Below are 19,545 nucleotides of genomic sequence, written 5' to 3' on the forward strand. Positions count from 1 at the left end.
CTTTTTTTCGCTGGTGGGGTTACATGTAGCGTGACATGAACCCAAGATCCCGGTTGAGGCCGTCCTTATGGGTGCGGAACTTGGCTATCAATTTCTGCTCGATGATTTTGCATTGTCGTGTGTCTCGAAGGCCGCCTTGGAGAACGCTTACCCGAAGATCGGAGGCTGAATGTCCTTGGCTGCTGAAGTGTTCCCCGACTAGGAGGGAACCCTCCTGTCTGGCGATTGTTGTGTGGTGTCCGTTCATCCGTTGTCGCAGTGTCTGCATGGTCTCGCCAATGTACCATGCTCCGGGGCATCCTTTCCTGCAATGTATGAGGTAGACAACATTGGCTGAGTCACAGGAGTATGATTTGTGTTCTCTCACAAATATGCATTCTACCACATAGATCATATTTCAAAGTAATGACGTGCAAATGTATTGCTGTTGGGAAATACTCAGTCACTTGCAAAATTTGTCAAAGTATTGAATACCTGTACTTACTATGAAATTCAATGTGATGTCTACTACTTTTCTAGCCATTGCAAAATATTTGTGCTCATTGATTTCAGTAGTAATGGACTCTGTACTATGTTAGGGAATTCAGCATGGGCAGATAGATCTAACGTTTGAGACTTCAGCTGCACTTCTTCAATTACCCTGTATTAGTCCCAGTCCTCTTAATGAGTTACAGTTAGAGTCTATCAACAACAATAACAGCAACAATTTGCATTTATATAGTGCCTTTAATGTCGTAAAACGTCCCAAGGCGCTTCACAGGTGCGTTATCAAACAAAATTTAACACCGAGCCACATAAGGAGGTGTTAGGACAGGTGACCAAAAGCTCGGACAAAGAAGTAGGTTTTAAGGAGCGTCTTAAAGGAGGAGAGAGAGAGAGAGAGAGAGGGGCGGAGAGGTTTATGGAGGGAATTGCAGATCTTAACGTCTAGGCAGCTGAAGGCATGGCCGCCAATGGTGGAACGATTTAAAGTCGGGGATGCGCAAGAGGCTGGAATTAGATGAGAGCAGAGATCTTGGAGGGTTGTAGGGCTGGAGGGGATAGAGAGGGGCAAGGCCATGGAGGGATTTGAAAACAAGGATGAGAATTTTAAAATCGAGGCAATGTACGTCAGCGAGCATAGGGATGCTGGGTGAACGGGACTTGGTGCAAGTTAGGATACGGGCAGCAGAGTTTTGAATGTGTTCAAGTTTACCGAGGGTGCAAGGTGGGAGGTCGGCCAGGAGAGCATGGGAATAGCCACTGCTGTCAATCACAGTCTCAGTTGATGTTCAAGCTCTGTTTTCCTGGCCACAGCTTCAACAGTCACAGATAATTCTCGATGATTCACCAAAAGGGGCTGATGAAATGACATTTTGTCATTTGTTAGAGTCTTGTGAGCACACCTTCAACAATACCTTCATCAAATTTAAATAAGCAGCATTTAAGGGTCAAGACGGTTTATTCAGATACTGCAGTTGAATCCTCCTGTTTCTCTTTCTCATTACCTGAACGGCATACTAAAAGAAGTGTTTGCTTAAACAATCATCCACGTTAACCAAGACACAATTTCTGCTTCAGAACCTCATGAATACTGTCAGGAAGAAAATTACAACTCTGTGGTGTGGACGAAGACACCAGCAGGAGAGTCCGCGATGGTCAGCTGCCCGCCAAGTGCTGCAGGTAATTATTGGTGTAGGGAGTGGCTGGGGGTGGGAAGATCTAAATTGGAAGTTCTGAACAAGTACGGTGTTGGAAGTGAGGAGGAAGGTCAATTATTATCAGACATTTTATGAAATATATTGGCCCCAATATTTGTGGGGAGGGATTGAGGGGGTGCTAGGGGCCAGGAAACCCGGAAATGCAGGTTTCCCAGAGGTCCTGCCGAATTTAACAGTCGTAGTCTCAAGATAAGGGGTCAGCCATTTAGGACCGAGATGAGAAATTTCTTCACTCAGAGAGTTGTGAATCTTTGGAATTCTCTACCCCAGAGAGCTCTGGATGCTCAGTCATTGAGTATATTCATGACTGAGATCGATAGATTTTTGGACACTAAGGAAATCAAGGGATGTGGAGTTGAGGAAGTAGAGCAACCATGATCTTATTGAATGGCAGAGCAGGCTCGAGGGGCCATATGGCCTACTCCTGCTCCTATTTCTTATGTTCTTAGGGTAAGAGCAAAGATTGGGGTTCGAGAGTCTGGGACAGTTGCTTGTGAGTGGGAAGGGGAAGATGGAGATCCTCAACCTGGATGTACAAGTCATGGGATCTTCAAAGGTCAACCAGAGGCCATTTCACCATAACATGATTGTTTTATACAGTAGGTCAGATTGCTTCACTATTAAGGGGACCTGCTATCTATTTCAGCTTAATGAGATAAGTTTTCCTTGAGTTGTTACCACGGAAGAAAAGTACTAGGCCTTAAATCAGCTATTTCGAGTATACTATTTTGACTTTATAGGTTAGAAATAATGTTCTTGCACGAACATTTAATATGTTCATGCCAAATTCTGTTTGTGCTGTTCAAATGCAGGCTCAACCCACAAATAAATGGATTAACACTTGTATCAAAATGGAGCAGAGAGTAATTTTGTATGTGCCTGTCAAGCATTTGCATGAGAATAGTGCCAATTGTAATTTCTCCTTATGATAATGTTGAAGAATGCCACAAATAAATATTTTGCTGTTCTCAGGAATAATCCTGAGAAATTGTGTCCTAGATGATGAGGGAATCGCTTTTTGGGAGCCTCCGAGTTTTATCAAATGTGTTTCCAATGACTACCAGATGTTGCAATCAGAGGTATGTGAATCACTTGATACTCTGTGCAGAAGGTATATTGTGACCCAGGGTTTTGTTATGATCAGTAAGAGGAAAATCTTTATGCTTAATCTCATTCATGATGCCTGTTCCTCATTGTTCCTTTCCACTGCTCCACCAATTATGGGAAAATGCACCGTTTGTGCAATAACTGGATGGTATTTTCTGCCAATTTTCTTTCTGTCCTGTTGCTTTTCTAAATCTCCTTCCAGATTAGCACTTTAATAAAATCTCCTGTGATAGACAGGTAGGAGGCCAAGGCAGCTGTCAATTTAAGAGGCTTAGATGTATATAACGTGGTTAACTCTTAACTGCCTTCTGAAGTGGCCCAGCAAGCCACTTGGTTGTATCAAACTGCTACCAGTGGTTTAAGAAACAGGCTCACCACCATCTTCTCAGGGCAACTAGGGATGGGCAATAAATGCCGGCCTTGCCAGTGACGCCCACATCCCGAGAGTGAATAAAGAAAAAAGATAAGAACAATCAGAACATTGGTGCCCCCTTCGCTCCTCCAGAGATTCTGTAAGGACCCCTTACCTTGAAATTTCTATGTTGTAGGATTGACAAATTTGATTTCATGTTTCAATGAATTACAAAATTTTAAAAATGGCTCTCAAATTAACAAGTTTATGACTACCAATATCTTTAATGGGTAAGTTTAATTATATAATCTCAGTGAATTTGAAATCTAAGCTCCCACATCTGTTTCTGCCCTCATCCGATGCCCTTTCATCCAAGAGATAGTCACTGCAAAATGATCAGGATCAGAAACTCTAGTTGATTGCATCACTGCTCGCCCCTCTGCTCCTGTCCATAGCCTTGAGGGCACCGAAGCCAATTGCGGTGACCTCACTGTCACTGCTAATTTAGAATTTCTTTGGCCTGGACAGGTCAGTCACACCACATAGTGCATATATGCACTAAATGATCATGGAGAGCCCCTGAATAGAAGACATTTATTTACTGATTTCATATTAAAGGACAGGGTTCAGATGCTCTGCACTAGTGTCTAATCAAAGGCCAAGCGTGAAACTATGATACAGTATTCAATAGTTATTCAAATGAAGTCACTGTACAGTGACATATTCAGTTTCAACATATTTGACTCATTTTCTGAACTAGATAGTGTGAAGGCACCGTTGTCATTGGTTCATTTGTTTTATCAGGTCATAAACTTGGAAGAAATTTGTTAATATTACTACAATCCACTGGTTGAAGTGGCTGATAGAAATAGACTGTGATGGATCACCGAGTTCAGTTCAGTTGATAGCGTCAAAGCCTGGAAAATTATTGTTGGATTCTGCTTCTAGCAGAAATTTTGCAAATGTTTGTTGGGATTAAAAAACAGCTTAAGGATTCTGAAAGTATTTGTACATAGACCACAATGTTTACTATGTTTTTTTAAATGAGCAACTTGTTAATTTTGTTATAAACACCTCTAATGTTTCTACCACCATTCTACTCAGCATGCTCTGAAAATCCATTTCAAGTCGCTTAAAGTTTATCCATTTTGGAAATACTGGATTAAATTGGGACACTCCTGGGTTTACTATGATTCTGCCTCACTGTTCCAAACAGGAGATTGTTGGAAGATACTAGGGAGCAGAGTTTCCGTTAGATTGTGCTGGCTTTTTCAGAGCAATCTGGCCGGATCAGTGCAAAACATCGCGGAATTTCAAGGCACCCTGGGCGTAAATTACGTCCAGGGTAATTACATTCGAGTTGCTGCGATCTTTTGTGTTGGCTCAAAAATTATTGCGCTGAAGCCGGCCCACAAAACTGGCCACGCCCCCAAATGAAATAATGAGGATGGTGAGTTTCCGCCGATTGCGGCCGTTTGAGAGGGGTCTTTAAATTAAGCTCGTTTTCTTAGGTCCACAGACACTAGTAGACACATTTTAAATGTTTTTAAATATTTAAAAAAATAATTTACGAAGAAACTGACTAGTGTACACCAATGAAAGTAGTAAATAGTTCAGTATAGCTTTTTCAAGTCATTTTCAGTGATTTAAAATCAGGTTATTCACAGGTGGAGGACTGGACACTTATTAAAAATGCTTATTTTTGTGATGAACCCATTTCCCGCTGCATTAATACAACTGCACTAGGTTACTACTTTCAAATACATCTATGAATATTTTTTATTTCAAAGAAAAATAAATATACAATTACGCTCTGTTAAGCTGCCAGATTGTGCTGATTCAGGGAAGGTTTTACTTTTGTGATTATGTTAATGCATTTTAGTGGAACTCGAACTTTAACCCAGCTAGCGCAATTTTCAGGAGCAATTGCTTCCAAATGCTGATTGCACCCAAAACGGAAATTCTAGACCTAGGTTCTTCAATGATCAATATTTAGTGATTGATGTACTTGCTTTTCTACCTAAAATAAATATGATATTGTTAAAATGGCTGAGACAGCAATTTAACCACTCCACTAAAAAGAGGAAATTAAACCCCAAGATCTGCTGTTAAGCATAACAGCTGTTGCAGAGTAAGTACTTCCCCAGCCAATAACGTTACTGCAAGCTAAGTTAAATTAGTTTTACAAATGAAAATTGCGTGGTGTTTCCTTTGTGAAAGCCAGCCATTTTGGTATCCAGTTGGTGCATTGCAAGTGGTGAGAGATGAAAAATATTAATTGAACACTTCAGTGCATAAAGGCTCACCTGAATAAGTGCTGCTGTCTGATGATTAAACAAATTCTGTCGATAAATAAAATATGCCTTTTACAACAGTTTCTGCTGCCACTGTTCGCGATGAATGTATGGAGCTTAATTTTGATTTTCTGTTCATGAGAAAATTCACAGGATATTTGTGATGGGGACATTCTGTCTTCTCTGTTTGTCTCCTGAATCTCCCTCTTTCTCTCTTCCCAGATCTCTGCCTTTGTGCCTCTGATCTTTCTCTCCATTCCTTGATTTATTGGCACATCTTTCCCCCTCTCTGATATTGCTTTCTCCTTCACTTGCTTTTTCTTTGCCCTGAACACACACTCCACCAATTCCGTCTTTCTGAAATCTATTCTGCCCATCTGTGTGCCCCCAATCTGTTATTCTCATCTTTCACTCTCATCTGCTCTTATTCTCTTTCATCTCTCTGATATCGCTGTCTCTCTTTCTCTATATGTAATTCCTCTTTTTCCCCATTTCTCCTCACATTCTCTTCTGCTCATGTTGATGTCACATGATCTTCACCTCCATCTTTCTCCTTCTCTCTCCCCACAGTGTATCTCTGTCCCCATTTCTCCCTCAGTCTCTTTTGTCTCCCCTTGTGTCTCTTCTTCATCTCTTCCCCCTCTTCTGCATCCTAATCTCTCTTCCCTCTTGTTGCCTGGTCACTCTGTTACCCTGAGATGGGCAGGTCGGAACAGTCGAAAAATAAATTAAATTCCTTTGGATGGACCTGACAGGCTGGGATGACCGAGGAGATGGTGGGAAAAAAATTGAAATGGCCAATAGGGCCAAAGAAAGAGGAAGGCTGGAGCCAGGAGAGAGCGGTTACAGGCCTAGGTAGAGCAACAAGAACCGGGGAGAGTATCGAGCAGGACCAAGATGGCCCTGTACGCATTTAAAATTTTGTGCTTGGCTGGGACCTAAGGAGTAAGGCACAACAGGGAGAAGGGAGCTTGGAATAACAGGTCTTTTCAAATTTTGCAGTGGGGTCAGAAGCAAGAGAGCAGAGTTGTCAATGGAAGAACAGGGCATAACACAGAGAGGGGAATATTGGCTATGCCTGTATAACATAAGTTAATTTAGATGGGAGCTAGGAAGAGGAGGATGAGAGGTGAGGATTTTCAAATGTTGCAGTGGAGCCAGAAGCAAGGACATGGAGTAGAGTAAGGAATGAAGCTGGGAAGGAGCAGAACAGAGTGGACAGAGAGACCTAAATGGCCCAGTAAGCTATTTTTAAATAGGTGGATGACCAGCAGTGTCAAACATGCCAGGAATTTTTAAATGGCAGTGCATAGCATGAAAGAAAGGTGCAGTGGGGTTGGGGCCACGTCAGAGGGAGCGGGTCAGCTGGGAGACAGAGAAAAGAGGTGCAACAACCTGACTTAATTTTCGGGAGGCCTGAACTGCATGGTAAGCAATCATTTTAAAGTTTGAAATGTAAGGTAGTTACCAAGACATTGCACCCCAGGTGATATCTCAGGCATTGCTAACTGTCACACAGGTGTGACAAAGTTGTGACGCAGGAAGTACAAGCAGTTGCAAGACTTTTAACATAGATAGACAGACAGACATTCTTCACTTTTCTTCTCGTCTCCTGATTCATGCTGGCTAATGGTCTATGAGTGCCTTCTGACCTCTGTTTACCCTTGTACATTATCTAAAAGGCCACTCTTCTATCCCAGTCAAACAACAACAACATACATTTATACCATGCTCCGTGTGTGGAGAAACCTCTCAGCACACCTTACAATAGGGAAAGTGGTCATCCAGCAGGACGTTAAGAAATTTAGGGATAGTTTTACTGAACGTGCAGTCAGAGAAAACATTTTTCAGGAGGCTTTTGAAGACAGGGAGAGAGGAAGCAAGGCGAAGTAGTTTTCTGGGCGAATTCCAGATGGCAGGAGCAGAATAGTTAAGAGATTATCTTTGAGTCGATGGCTTGGGGAACACGGCTTAACTTTCTGACCTGGTAGTAATCTTACCCTATGTTGGAGACATTAAAAACAATGTTATTTTTGCAGTGTTTTGGGTGGCAATTAAAATTGAAAGTACTTTGTATTCCTCTATATGAGTATTGTTCTCCTTTAAATAAAACGGCTGCATGATTAGATTATAGCCAACGAACAAGGCTTGGAGGCTCATTGTGAGATATTTGATCAGTATGAGATATATGTTTAACATCTCTGTTTATCTCGCAAGTGTAATCCACAGGGGTATAGATTAAATTGATATACCGTGGGCTTCCCACATATATCTATTTTTTCTCATGCTAAAGTAATGTTTGTGTTTGAAGAAATGAGAAAAGATTAATTCGAGGGCAAGCAGTATTACACGATTAAATGCTTTAAAAATAAAGATAAGTGTTGCATGTATAAAAAATATCTAGTTACCTAACCACAACTTAATTTCATTGTTTACTGCCTATGTGATCAGATTGTTAGGTAATACTTCCTGATATTTTCATGGATAGTAGGTGCATACCTTATTAATTTAATGAAGAACATAGCAAAAGGATATGTTGTGTATGGAATCAATTTATACTCCTAATATTTTGCATATCTTCGCCCAGTCTTGTGTATTACTCATATTGTTTCTTTAACCTGCAGACAAGAGAACATCTATCTAAGGCCCAGCGAGGGTTAAAAGGAGAAGGAGTGTCAGCAATCATAAGAAAGCTGGCAGACACATCCGAGGGAGGGACCAGCTACAGTGGAGACATCTTAGCCTTAATTAACATTTTGAAGAACATGACAGAAATCTTCCGCAGAACTTATTACACTCCTGTCTCTGGAGATATCCAGGTTAGTAAAGTCTGATAGTTGATTGATGGAAAAGGTATGGAATGGAAGTTTCCCACTCACTCCCATTTTCAGCCCATTGAGTACATAATTCAACTCTGTACCTTATAACTTGATTGTGTGCTTTTCAAACCATACTTGTGGGAAAGAGGGTTACTGTCACACTTCCGGCAAAGTTACAGAGCTGGAGTGTGAGCAGGTCCCTGGAAATTCCCAGCCTATGACTCACGTGAATTATTGTAGTCTTACAGCCAGCATACTGAGGAGACTTTTGTGCCAGAATTGAGATAACAATGCTCTAACTCATTGCAGTACCTAATGCTGTATATATGTGCATAAAACTGTTTTGAAGTAAAATGACTTAGTTAATGAGTTTGAACCTAGTCTCGAGTGGGTAGGGTCCCCAATACAAAACTGTCCCTAATTTGGACCTAGTGAACATTCAATTGGCAGTTTCATTCAGACAAACCCACAAGGATGACTTGCCTTTGTGTGAAACAGAAATGTGACATTGGTGCTTTGGGGACAGCTCTTTTGAGGTTTTGTTTGAGGCACATTATTGACGCACAGTTGCAAGACTTTTACCCTGCATTTAACCTGACATTTGAATGTTTGATGCTGACATTGGGTGCAAGAAAATGTTTCACTCCCCAGCACTAATGACCCTCACCTTGAAGAGCAGGCTAAAGTTTACAACAAATATATTTCTTTCTTTGGAGGTGTTCTTTTATCATTAATCTTACATTCCTCCCTTTTGTGTTGCAGAATTTTGTTCAGATAGTGAGCAATTTGTTATCAGAAGAAAATAGACCAAGATGGAAAGAAGCTCAGCTGGTAAGAATTGAGTACAGATTGAGTAATATTAAAGCAAAAAAAGTTACGTTAAAACAATCATCTATTGTAAGGTCATTGCTCTGGTTACGAGGGCAGTCGTGCTATCATTGGGCTGTTCGCATTACAGCAATGGATCTAATGTTGAAAAACAGAAATTGATTTTTTTCTGATTTAAATGTAACTGCTGCACACACAAACATCATGTAGCGGCTGAGTCTAAAATCTGACAAATTACTTTTGGAGTTTGCACTTGACCTATCCCTAGTCAAATATTTTGCCCTATCCAACTTTTGAAAACTGGTTGGCAGATGGAAAGAAATAGGACCAGTAATGAATGTAGGTTTACTGCCAGTGTAGTGCAGACAGAGAACGCCTCTCATAAGTACCTCACTCTCGGGAAGGTTTTTGATGTTCACTATTTATAGTTTGTCTACTTAACACTGACTGCACTTCAAAAATAATTCATTGGATGTGAAGTACTTTGGGATGTCCTGAGAGATGTGATTAGATGCTTCAAAATTCAAGATTGTTTGTTCTTTCTTTTTTTCTACCTTTCTTTCTGTTTGCTTCTTTCTTCCTTTAAAATCATAAATGCAATGCTATACATATTTGTAATTTTGCTGTGGAAATCTTGCCCCCTTGCGGTTTTACCTAAACATAAATACTTCATAAAATGAAATAGGGGAGTAACAAACACAGATAATCCAGATGTGAATTTTAATATATTTCCAAATTTAAATCAAAGCTTAAGTAGCCCGAATGCTAAAGATAAAAGGCCCTGAATTTCCGTGGAGCCTGGAGGGTAAAGCAGGCACAAGAAACTTGGTGGGGGAGGAAAACCAGGTGGGACTCAAAAACGGCAGATCTCCACAAAGAAGAAGAGCAGTCAATGTTTTCCATCTGCCCCACACGTGGTCTCTGATGTCACATTGGCAGAAACAATGGGACAATATTCCTCACCAGAATTCCTGTGGTTTTCACCTCCTGTCCATATAGCAATCTGGGATGCTGGAAAAAAATCAATTCCCAGGTCATTGTTGGGACAGAAGTAGGGCCAATCAGGTTCTCCAGGCAGGGGTCATGGCCTCTAAGACCCTAGAATTGATTCCTCCAAACTTCCAGATTGCTCCTCTTATAAAGGGTTCCAGTAAGATGGAGAGTTTCAACTTTTGGTGGGACTCAACAGCTGTATTACCAAGCAGCCGTCTGGTACCCCATTTTCCTATCCCGTCTCATCAGATTGCGAAGGTGCATTCATATTGGCATGGGTGCCCACCCAAAATATGTTAAATAGATGAACCTGCCCTGACCCCAGATACTTTGGTAGAATCAGGAGCGGACGTAGGAGGCATTCCGACTTTTTTTTTTATTCGTTCATGGGATGTGGGCATCGCTGGCAAGGCCAGCATTTATTGCCCATCCCTAATTACCCTTGAGAAGGTAGTGGTGAGCCTCCCTCCACTTGCAGGGGCACATGGAATCTGAAGATTTTGGGGCCCTGAGAGAAAATTAAAATTTCAGACAAGGGATTTTAAAGAGATGCTAATGATAACAGTCACTCTTTAAGAAATGGGTTGAATCTAAATTCAAGTTCAATTTAACTAAACTGTTTTTGAGAAACAGTGGCCTTTTGACTGAAAATGACCTGACAAAAGTTTCTAGTTCTAGGGATTGACATAAGGCAAGTAGAGTCTGTTTCAATAGGAGAACATCTGGGTAATAGTGATCATAATATAATTAGGTTTAAAGTATTTACGGAGAGGGGTAAAGAAAAATCAAAGGTGAAAATACCCAACTGGAAGAGAGAAAATTTCAGTGATTTTGAGAAGGGATCTAGCACAGGTGGATTGGAAACAAAGATTGGCTAAGAAAACAGTAAATTAGCAATGGCAGACCTTCAAGGAGGAGATAGTTCGGGTACAAACCAAGCATATTCCCATAAGGAGGAAAGATGGGGCATCCAAAGCTAGAGTTCCCTGAATGACCAAAGAAATAGAGGTTAAGATAGAGCAGAAAAAGGTTTATGACAAATGTCAGGTACAGAATACAATAGAAAACCAGGCAGAATACAGAGAGTGCAGGGGGAAAATTGAAAAAGGATATAAGAAGGGCAAATAGAGTATGAGAAAAGGGTAACATAAAAAGGAACCCAAAAATCTTTTATAAACATATAAAAAGTAAAAGGATAGTTAAAGGAATGGTGGGGCCAATTAGGGACAAAAATGGAAATCTTCTTGTGGAGGCAGTGGGCATGACTGAGGTAATAAATTAATATTTTGCATCTGTCTTCACAAAAGAAGATGATGAAGTTAATGTCGCAGTAGAGGAAGAGGGAGTAAAAAATAAATAAAAAGGAGATGCTGAATAGGTTGGCATCACGCAAAGTTAACAAGATGGGACGCATCCTAAGTTGTTGAGGAAAGCTAAGGTGAAGATCGCAGAAGTTCTGACCACAATATTCCAAATGTAAGATTGAGTTCTAACCTGATTGAGTTCTTTGATGAAGTAACAGAGAGGGTTAATGAAGGTAGTGCAGTAGATGTATATATGAACTTTTCAAAAGACATTTGAGAAAGTTCTGCATAATAGACTTATTTGGAAAATAGAAGCACATGGGATTAAAGGGATGGCGGTAACTTGGGTACATAACTGGCTAAGGGATAGGAGGCAGACAGTAGTGGTGAACGGATGTTTTTCTGACACGAGAGAAGTGTGCAGTGGGATCCCCCAGGGGACTGTGTTAGGACCGTTGCTTTTCTTGTTATAAATAAATGGCCTGGACTTGGGTATAGGGAGTACAATTTTGAAGTTTGCGGATGATACAAAACTTGGAAATGTGGTAGCAAGGAGGATAGTAGCAGTCTTCAGGAGGACTTAGATAGGTTGGTGAAATGGGCAGACAGAGATGGCAGATGCAATTTAATGCGGATAAGTGCAAAGTGATGCACTTTGGAGGAACAACATGGAGAGGAAGTATAATCTAAATAGTACTATTTTGAGGGGGGTGCAAAAGCAGAGGGACCTGAGGTACATATTCACAAACCTTTGAAGGTGGCAGGAACAAGTTGATAAGGCAATTAAGGAAGTGCATGGGATACTTGGCTTTGTAAATAGGGGCACTGAATACAAAAACAAGGAAGTCATACTAGACCTTTACAAATCACTGATTAGACCTCAGCTGGAGTATTGTGCACAATCCTGGGCACCACACATTAGGAAGGATGTCAAGGCCTTGGAGAGGTTTACCAGATGATACCAGGGATGAAGAACATCAGTTATGTGGAGAGATTGGAGAAGCTGGGATTGTTCTCCTTAAAGCAGAGAAGATTAAGGGGAGGCCTAATTGTGGTTAAAATTATGAGAGTTTTTGATAGAGCAAGTAAGGAAAAACTGTTTCCACTGGCAAGTGGGTCGGTAACCAGAGATCGTAGATTCAAAATAATTGGCAAAAGAATTAGAGGGGAAATTAGGAGAAATTTTTTCACATAGAGGGTTGTGAAGATCTGGAACACACTACCTGAAAAGGTGGTGGAAGCAGATTCCATAGGAACTTCCAAAAAGCAATTGGGCATGTACTTAAAGAGGACTAATTTGCAGGGTTATGGGGAAAAAGTTGAGATGTGGGATTAAATTGACAGCTCTTTCAAAGAGCCAGCACAGCCACAACGGGCCAAATGGCCTCCTTCTATGCTATAAGGTTCTATGATTCTATGAAAAGTTTCAACATAGACAAACAATACTTTAATTTATTTTTGTGGAAACAAAATGGTTAAAGTTCCTAGGCTTCTAGGATTGCACTTTATTGGGTAAAAAGTGCCAAAGGAAGAAAATTGTTCACAGTTCTCATATATCTGAGTATATTGAACCAAGTGTTCTGCTGCTATGGTTACTATCATGGATGAGCTAGCTCAAAGTGAGAACTGTTGGTAATGAGATTTTCTACTGTATATGTTCTGTAATCACCGTTAAGTAGGTGTTGCCTGGTAACGAATCAAGAAAGAGCAGAGACTAACTGAGACAGCTTCATCTAAAGGAACCACAAAGAAAAGTGATTGGGCTAGGTGAGAACAGAAGCTGAGAACCACAATGGTCATTTTTACATGAATGCAGAATGACGCAGAACTTTTCATTTTGACGCTATGTTATTTTATTTGTTCACAAGCTGTGGGTGACATTTACTGTATAATTTCATTTATAATTTAATTCAAACTGTTTACGTGTGTTTCCTTATCATCGATTTCAGTCTTTTTTTCCTGGTAGTTTTCTCCTGTTGTTTCATGGGTATGTAACTCCTCCAGCAGTATGCCGCCAAGAGTGCTGATAGCCCTTCAATAACTCCCCCAAGTGACCATCCTTCATTTTTAAGCCTAAACAATGTCAGCAAGCCACTCAACTCTGGGGGAGGGGGGGCATTGTAGACCAGCCCAATCCTATCTTGTAGGACTTCAATGTAGATACAAAAAATAGTTGACCTCAGCATCCTTGGACTAGGCAGGTAAAAATTGGCCATGGTTCTGCTAGAAAGTGTGTGTGTTTGTGTGTGTTTTGGGTGATGATGGTTGAGATTTGGCTGTGATGCCCCTGCAGTTGAATAGTCTATAAACATTCATTGCCTCGGCTCACACATCATGAATGTCTATTTGGAACTGATACTGGACAACTGATACTCATGGAACTATACCCGAGCATGAGTCAGCACATTCAAATGGAGAGAGGGGGAAATGTGGCCAGAAAATTGGGGGAAGCTGGGCAGGAGAGAGACAGACTGAACTGAATGAGGTGAGGAAAAAGTAATACATTTTTCCATCAATTTATACAGATAATGGTCGAAGACTTAAATTTGACTTTCTGTAAAAGAGTACAGGCACATGGCTCTCTCTCTCTCGCCCTTCACTTATGTGTGTGTTTCTGTTTCTGTCTCTCTCTCTCTCTTTTCCTTCCCTTCTAATGCTGTCTCCTTCCCTTGTATATCTCTCCCCCTTTCTTTCTCTTGGTCTCTTCCTTCTCCTCTGTCTTTTCTCTTTTTCTTCTGGCATATACCTGTGTGTGTGCGCTCGCACTCTCACACTCTCTCTCCCTCCCTCTCTGCCTCCTCTTCTTCCTCCCTCTCCCCCTCCCCATCTCCCTCTCCCTCGTCTCCTTTCTCTTTTGTGTTTGTGTGTATCTTTCTTTCCCAGTTCTTTCTGCCTCTGTGTCTCTCTCCCTTCCTTTATATCTGCCTTTCTTTCCTCTCTCTATCTATCCTAATTTAGTTCACTATCTATTCTTTTCTAGTTCATTCTGATTTTCTGATTCCTCTCTTTTGCTGTTGTTTTCTGGTGAGTTCTCTCTCTTTTTTAAGATTCACTCTCTCTCGTTCAGGTTCAGCTATCTTTATTGCTTTGCTGTCTCTTCTGGTCGTCTTTCACTTTTTTCTCCTGCTGCACCCACTTTCTGTTCTGCTCCTGTTTCTCCTGTGGACACTGTAAAAGCCTGGAGAATCTGAAGAAGTGGACAATGTCACTCTACACAGAGGGGAGAAGGAGCGTGAAAGGGATCAGGCCAGGGCTGGCAAACTCCAAATCTGCACATTTTTCACAGTGTAAAGTAGCACACTTGAGAAATAGAGGGGTAGATTTTCATCTTCACCGCCTGGGTGGTAATCTGGCAGAATGTATCGCCCGACCTTTATAGAATCCGCTTGATTCAATGGAATGAAAATCAGGTGGGTTCTAGAAAGGGTGGGCAGTCTGTTCTGCTGGATTACTGCCTAGACAGTGAAGATGAAAATCTACCCCAGATTCTTCTAAGCCACTGAGCATTGTGATCCTTGCTCACCTCCATTGCCGTTCTTTTGCTGATGTTTAAGAACTGAGATGCAAGTTACTGGCCATTCTGGCACTTTAACTATTGGAGTTCAACATCTCAAATTCACATTTTAAGTTTGCAGATTCACAAACAACAACTTGCATTTATATTGTGCCTTTAATGTAGAAAAATGTCCCATAGTGGTGTAAATGGATGCCGAGCCAAAGGACGAGATATTAAGAGGGGTGTCCAAAAACTTGGTCAAAGAGGTGGGTTTTAAGGAATAAAGGTGAAAGGGTTTAGGCAGGGAGATCCAGAGCATAGGCCCCGGGTGGTTGAAGGCATGGTTGCTAATGATGGAGCGAAGGGAGGGAAATGTGAGAATGTGGATTTATTACAGGATGCCCACCTCTGCTGCACACCCCAATATTATGCACTACTTGGAGCACTACTATGTTTGGTCCCTGGCCTCCACTGAGTCAGTTGATCTTGGCTAGGGCAGTTGTAGGAGTCCCACAAGTTGACTCAAAGAAGAAAAAACAGACGGTGTTCCCCCTTTTGTAAAGTGTATATGTGTGGACTTCTGGTAAGAACAGAACTGGTCTTTTCCATAATAAATAGCCTGTAGACACTCAGAAGAATTATGACTTGAGTGAGCTATGGAGAGCTGATGGTAATGTGTTGGAACCATCCCTTAGCATGAGGGAAGGAAAGAAAATTGTAGGGGAGGGGAGAAGGCACATGGCATTACTTGACTAATCAATGTCACAGATAAGGCAGCTGTAGGTGAGAGCTTCCATTCTGTACTTTCAAAATGGACACTGGTTGTAAATTAATTGAACTGCTTTTTAAAGAGTCGTGTCTTGAAATATATTTTGAGTACGTGACTGCTATAATTTATATGATGTTTCATTTTACATTACAGACTGGGTCAAACTCAAAGGAAGTGATGCAAACTGTTGAGAATTTTATTGATGTCATTGGCTTTCGGATGAGTGACTTCAAGGATTCCTACCTCGTTACAGAAAATCTAGGTTATTCCTTTTTTATTTCTAAAATGTCCTTGAGATATTGTACATCAAGTTGATTTTAGCTTTCCACTTCATGCCTCTGTACTGTTGTCTCTTACCATAATGGGGATACCAGCCAATAAAGCCAATCCCAGGTAGGCCTCACCAGAGCACCCTAGTCCTGAGACAGAGTTCCAGTGCACCATATTGCTTTCTATTCACCTTTATTATAGCTCTTGTTCTGTGCTCTTTGAAGCCCAGCATTCATCAGCATGAAAACGCTCCAATTTAATGAGTAAATGCATCAGAAATCTACTCTTCTTGGAGATTATAATTATTCTATTTTAAACAGGTTTTAAAAAATACATAGAAAGAAAGAATTTGCAATTAGGTAGCGACTCAGGTTGCCCCAAAGCCATTATAGCCAATGAAGTACTTTTGTAGTGTAGTCACTGTAGGGAAACTCGGCAGCCCATTTGTGCACAGCAAGGTCCCACAAGCAGCAATGAAATGAATGACCAGATCGTCTGTTTTTTTGTTGCTTGAGGAATAAATGTTGGCCAGGATATTGGGAGAACTCCACTGCTCTTCTTCGAATAGAACCATGGGATTTTTACATCCACCCAAATAGGCAGACAGGGCCTCAGTTTAACATCTCAACTGAAAACTAGCACCTCTAACAGTGCATCACTCCCTCAGTACAGCACTGAAGTGCCAGCCTATGTTATGTGCTCAAGTCTCTGGAGTGGGGCTTGAACCCAAGATCCTCAAACTTAAGAGATGAGAGTGTTACGACTGAGCCAAGGCTGACACCCGCATAAGAGGAACTGCCTTCTGGTTCAGTTGGTAATGCACTGTTTAGTGTGGTACTATGCCATGCAGGCCAACAAGGTCCCAGAGTTGATTCATATTCTGCGCTGTTAGCTACTCTTACGTAGGTCAGCGGCAGGGGTGCTGTAGTTGACCTACACTCCCGTAGGTTAGGATGGGAGAAAAAAAATCAGCCATTGCTGATATGATATCCAGAGCTTCTGAAATTTGTATGTGTTTGCTCTGTTGGGATAGAAAGGGGAAACTGGGACGAGGTATGGCTATTTATGTGAAGGAGAGCATGATGATAATTTGGAGAAAATCAGATTGGGTGTAGATAAGTGGACACACTGTAGATACACTGTATGCATTTATAGATTAGTGATATTAAAGGGGGAAAAAAACTAATTGATGGGATCTGTTATAAACTGCCAGGTTAAGAAGATAAACTCAATCTAAACCTTATACTCAAATAAGGAGAGCGTGTGAGAGATCAAACATAATTGCTATGATTGAGTTCAGTTTATTAAGGATAAATAGGGAGGCATAGAACAGGAGTTATATGCCTCTGGCTAAAATCGCCGTGGTCTCATACTGCCGTGGACAGATGCGAAACTAACTGGAAGCAGCGGTTTCCTCGCTGGAAACACGCTTTGCAGTTAAAACCCCCCTGGTTGGGCATTCCCAGTCAGCAGAGCTGTGAATGTAAGACGAATGATTCAGTTGGAAGAGCGGGGGTGGGCCAAAGTAGCCTCGGGCCTTGTAAGCGTCACTGTTCTGTAACAATCATATCACAGTTGTCACTTTCTCTCTTCAGTCAGTGCAGTTTCGAAAAAGGTACATGAACAATGAAGCTACAATTTAATCTCCAGGTTCAAATGATGCTCTCCTGTCTTGTTGAAGGCGGTTGTAGAACTATTTTAATACAGTCATTAACACATTTAAATAATGCACAAAGCAATTTTAGGCAAACACATTAAGGCATGTGCTATCAGGGAATGAAATCCCCATAAACTGAAGTGCAAAAATGTAAATGTAATTAAGGTGCCAATAATATCAATACTCTCAGAATTTGTGTCTAATGCTTTAGATCCTATGAACATGAACACAAGTTCCCTGTTCCTTAAATCTTAGGTGGTAGATGTTTGTGCAGGAGCTGAATCTGCTTGTTTATTACATAACTTTCTGAAGCTATGATTCAAATGAGATTCAAATAATTTAATTGAGAAATATAATAGGTTCCATCACCATATGATGTCAGAAAAATCATAATGGGAAATATCACCACACTGCAGTTAAAGCATCTCTATGTACTTTAGCTGCTTTATAATTGTATAATTATTTATGCAGATTCATGCCTTTTTTTAAAAAAATGTTTTTTTTTATTCAGTGAAGCCCTGTTTATTAGCTGGAAATGGATTGTGTTGAACAATTCACTGCCTTTGTATCAGCTGTTTTTAGTTATGAAAATGAAGTGTTCAGAAGTAATGTAATTTTAAACTGTTTACCACAATAAATTGAGGAGACAAAGAAAAGGCCACATTTTCTAACAGTGCTTCCATAAGAACATGTGCAAAATGTACATGTTCTATAATTGAGCCATGCAAAGGGTTTTTGCCTGAAAGGATTATATTTATTGATTTCTCTTCCTCTCTGTGAATGTCAAACATAAGCATTTTCAAGAATAGGAAAATTCCTGCCTCAATGTATCTTTACTTTGCCTCTTTGAATGAATTGCAAAATTCAGAGCTGCAAGGCCATGAAAGAACTTCAATTTTTTTTTGTTAGAATTGGAACAAGTTATTTCTACTGTCTTGCAGGGTGGTTTCCTGACACACGTGTGATGCCTCCTTCACAAATCTCCCTGATGCTGTGTGGAGTGTCAAATGGCACAAATATTAATTCATGTGTGGAACCAACAGAAAATAAAATACTTTACCAGCTCACCTCAACCCAGTATCAGTGCTAAAGACATTCTTTTTCCGAAATCTTGTTCCCTCCTTTCCTGAAGATGCTGGGACACGGTTCAGTGATTGCTGGGAGCTCCTTGTACCTCAGTCCAGTGATCTTAGGAACATAGGAACAGGAGTGGGCCATTCAGCTCCTCGAGCCCATTCTGCCTTTCAATTAGATCATTGCTGATCTGTACCTCAACTCCATTTACCTGCCTTAGTTTTTTTGATACCCTTACCTTACAAGAATCTATCGATCTCAGCCTTGAAAGCTCCAATTGTTCCAGCATCTACAAATTTTTACCACTGTTTGTATGAAAAAGTGCTTTTTGATTTCCCTCCTAAATGGCCTAGCTCTAATTTTAAGATTATGTCCCTTTGTTCTTGATTCTCGACCAGAGGAAATAGTTCTCTGTATTTATCCTATCGAATCCTTTTAACCTTTTAAACACATTGATCACATCACCCCTCATAAAGAACATAAGAAATAGGAGCAGGAGTAGGCCTCGAGCCTGCTCCGCCATTCAATAAGATCATGGCTGATCTTCTACCTCAACTCCACTTTCCCGCCCTATCCCCATATCTCTTAATTCCCTTAATGTCCAAAAATCTATCTGTCTCAGTCTTGAATATATTCAACGACTGAGCATCCACAGCCCTCTGGGGTAGAGAATTCCAAAGATTCACAACCCTCTGAGTGAAGAAATTTTTCCTCTTCTCGGTCCTAAATGGCTGACCCGTAATTTTGAGACTATGATCCCTAGTTCTAGACTCTCCAATGGGAATAATTTTCTATACTCTTCATGTGTACGCCTAGGCAGTGAATGCTGTTAGGTTATTTAACTATGGGAATCACCACAGCTGAGCCTGAAGTTTTCCTTAC

The 19,545-nt window shown here is 40.8% G+C and overlaps 1 protein-coding gene across 1 annotated transcript in view; it reads left to right on the forward strand.

Moving 5' to 3' along the window:
• The window catches only part of adgrb1a (adhesion G protein-coupled receptor B1a), a 516,358-nt gene that overhangs the window by 222,632 nt on the left and 274,181 nt on the right, over positions 1 to 19,545 (forward strand). Inside the window, exons 8-12 of the mRNA XM_067974780.1 lie at positions 1,561 to 1,662; positions 2,673 to 2,779; positions 8,078 to 8,272; positions 9,035 to 9,103; positions 15,816 to 15,924. Of these exons, the coding sequence (XP_067830881.1) occupies positions 1,561 to 1,662; positions 2,673 to 2,779; positions 8,078 to 8,272; positions 9,035 to 9,103; positions 15,816 to 15,924 (582 nt within the window). The remainder of the gene's footprint in view (positions 1 to 1,560; positions 1,663 to 2,672; positions 2,780 to 8,077; positions 8,273 to 9,034; positions 9,104 to 15,815; positions 15,925 to 19,545) is intronic.

This window comes from Heptranchias perlo, chromosome 3 (genome assembly GCF_035084215.1).
Source record: "Heptranchias perlo isolate sHepPer1 chromosome 3, sHepPer1.hap1, whole genome shotgun sequence".
Classification (NCBI taxonomy): domain Eukaryota; kingdom Metazoa; phylum Chordata; class Chondrichthyes; order Hexanchiformes; family Hexanchidae; genus Heptranchias; species Heptranchias perlo.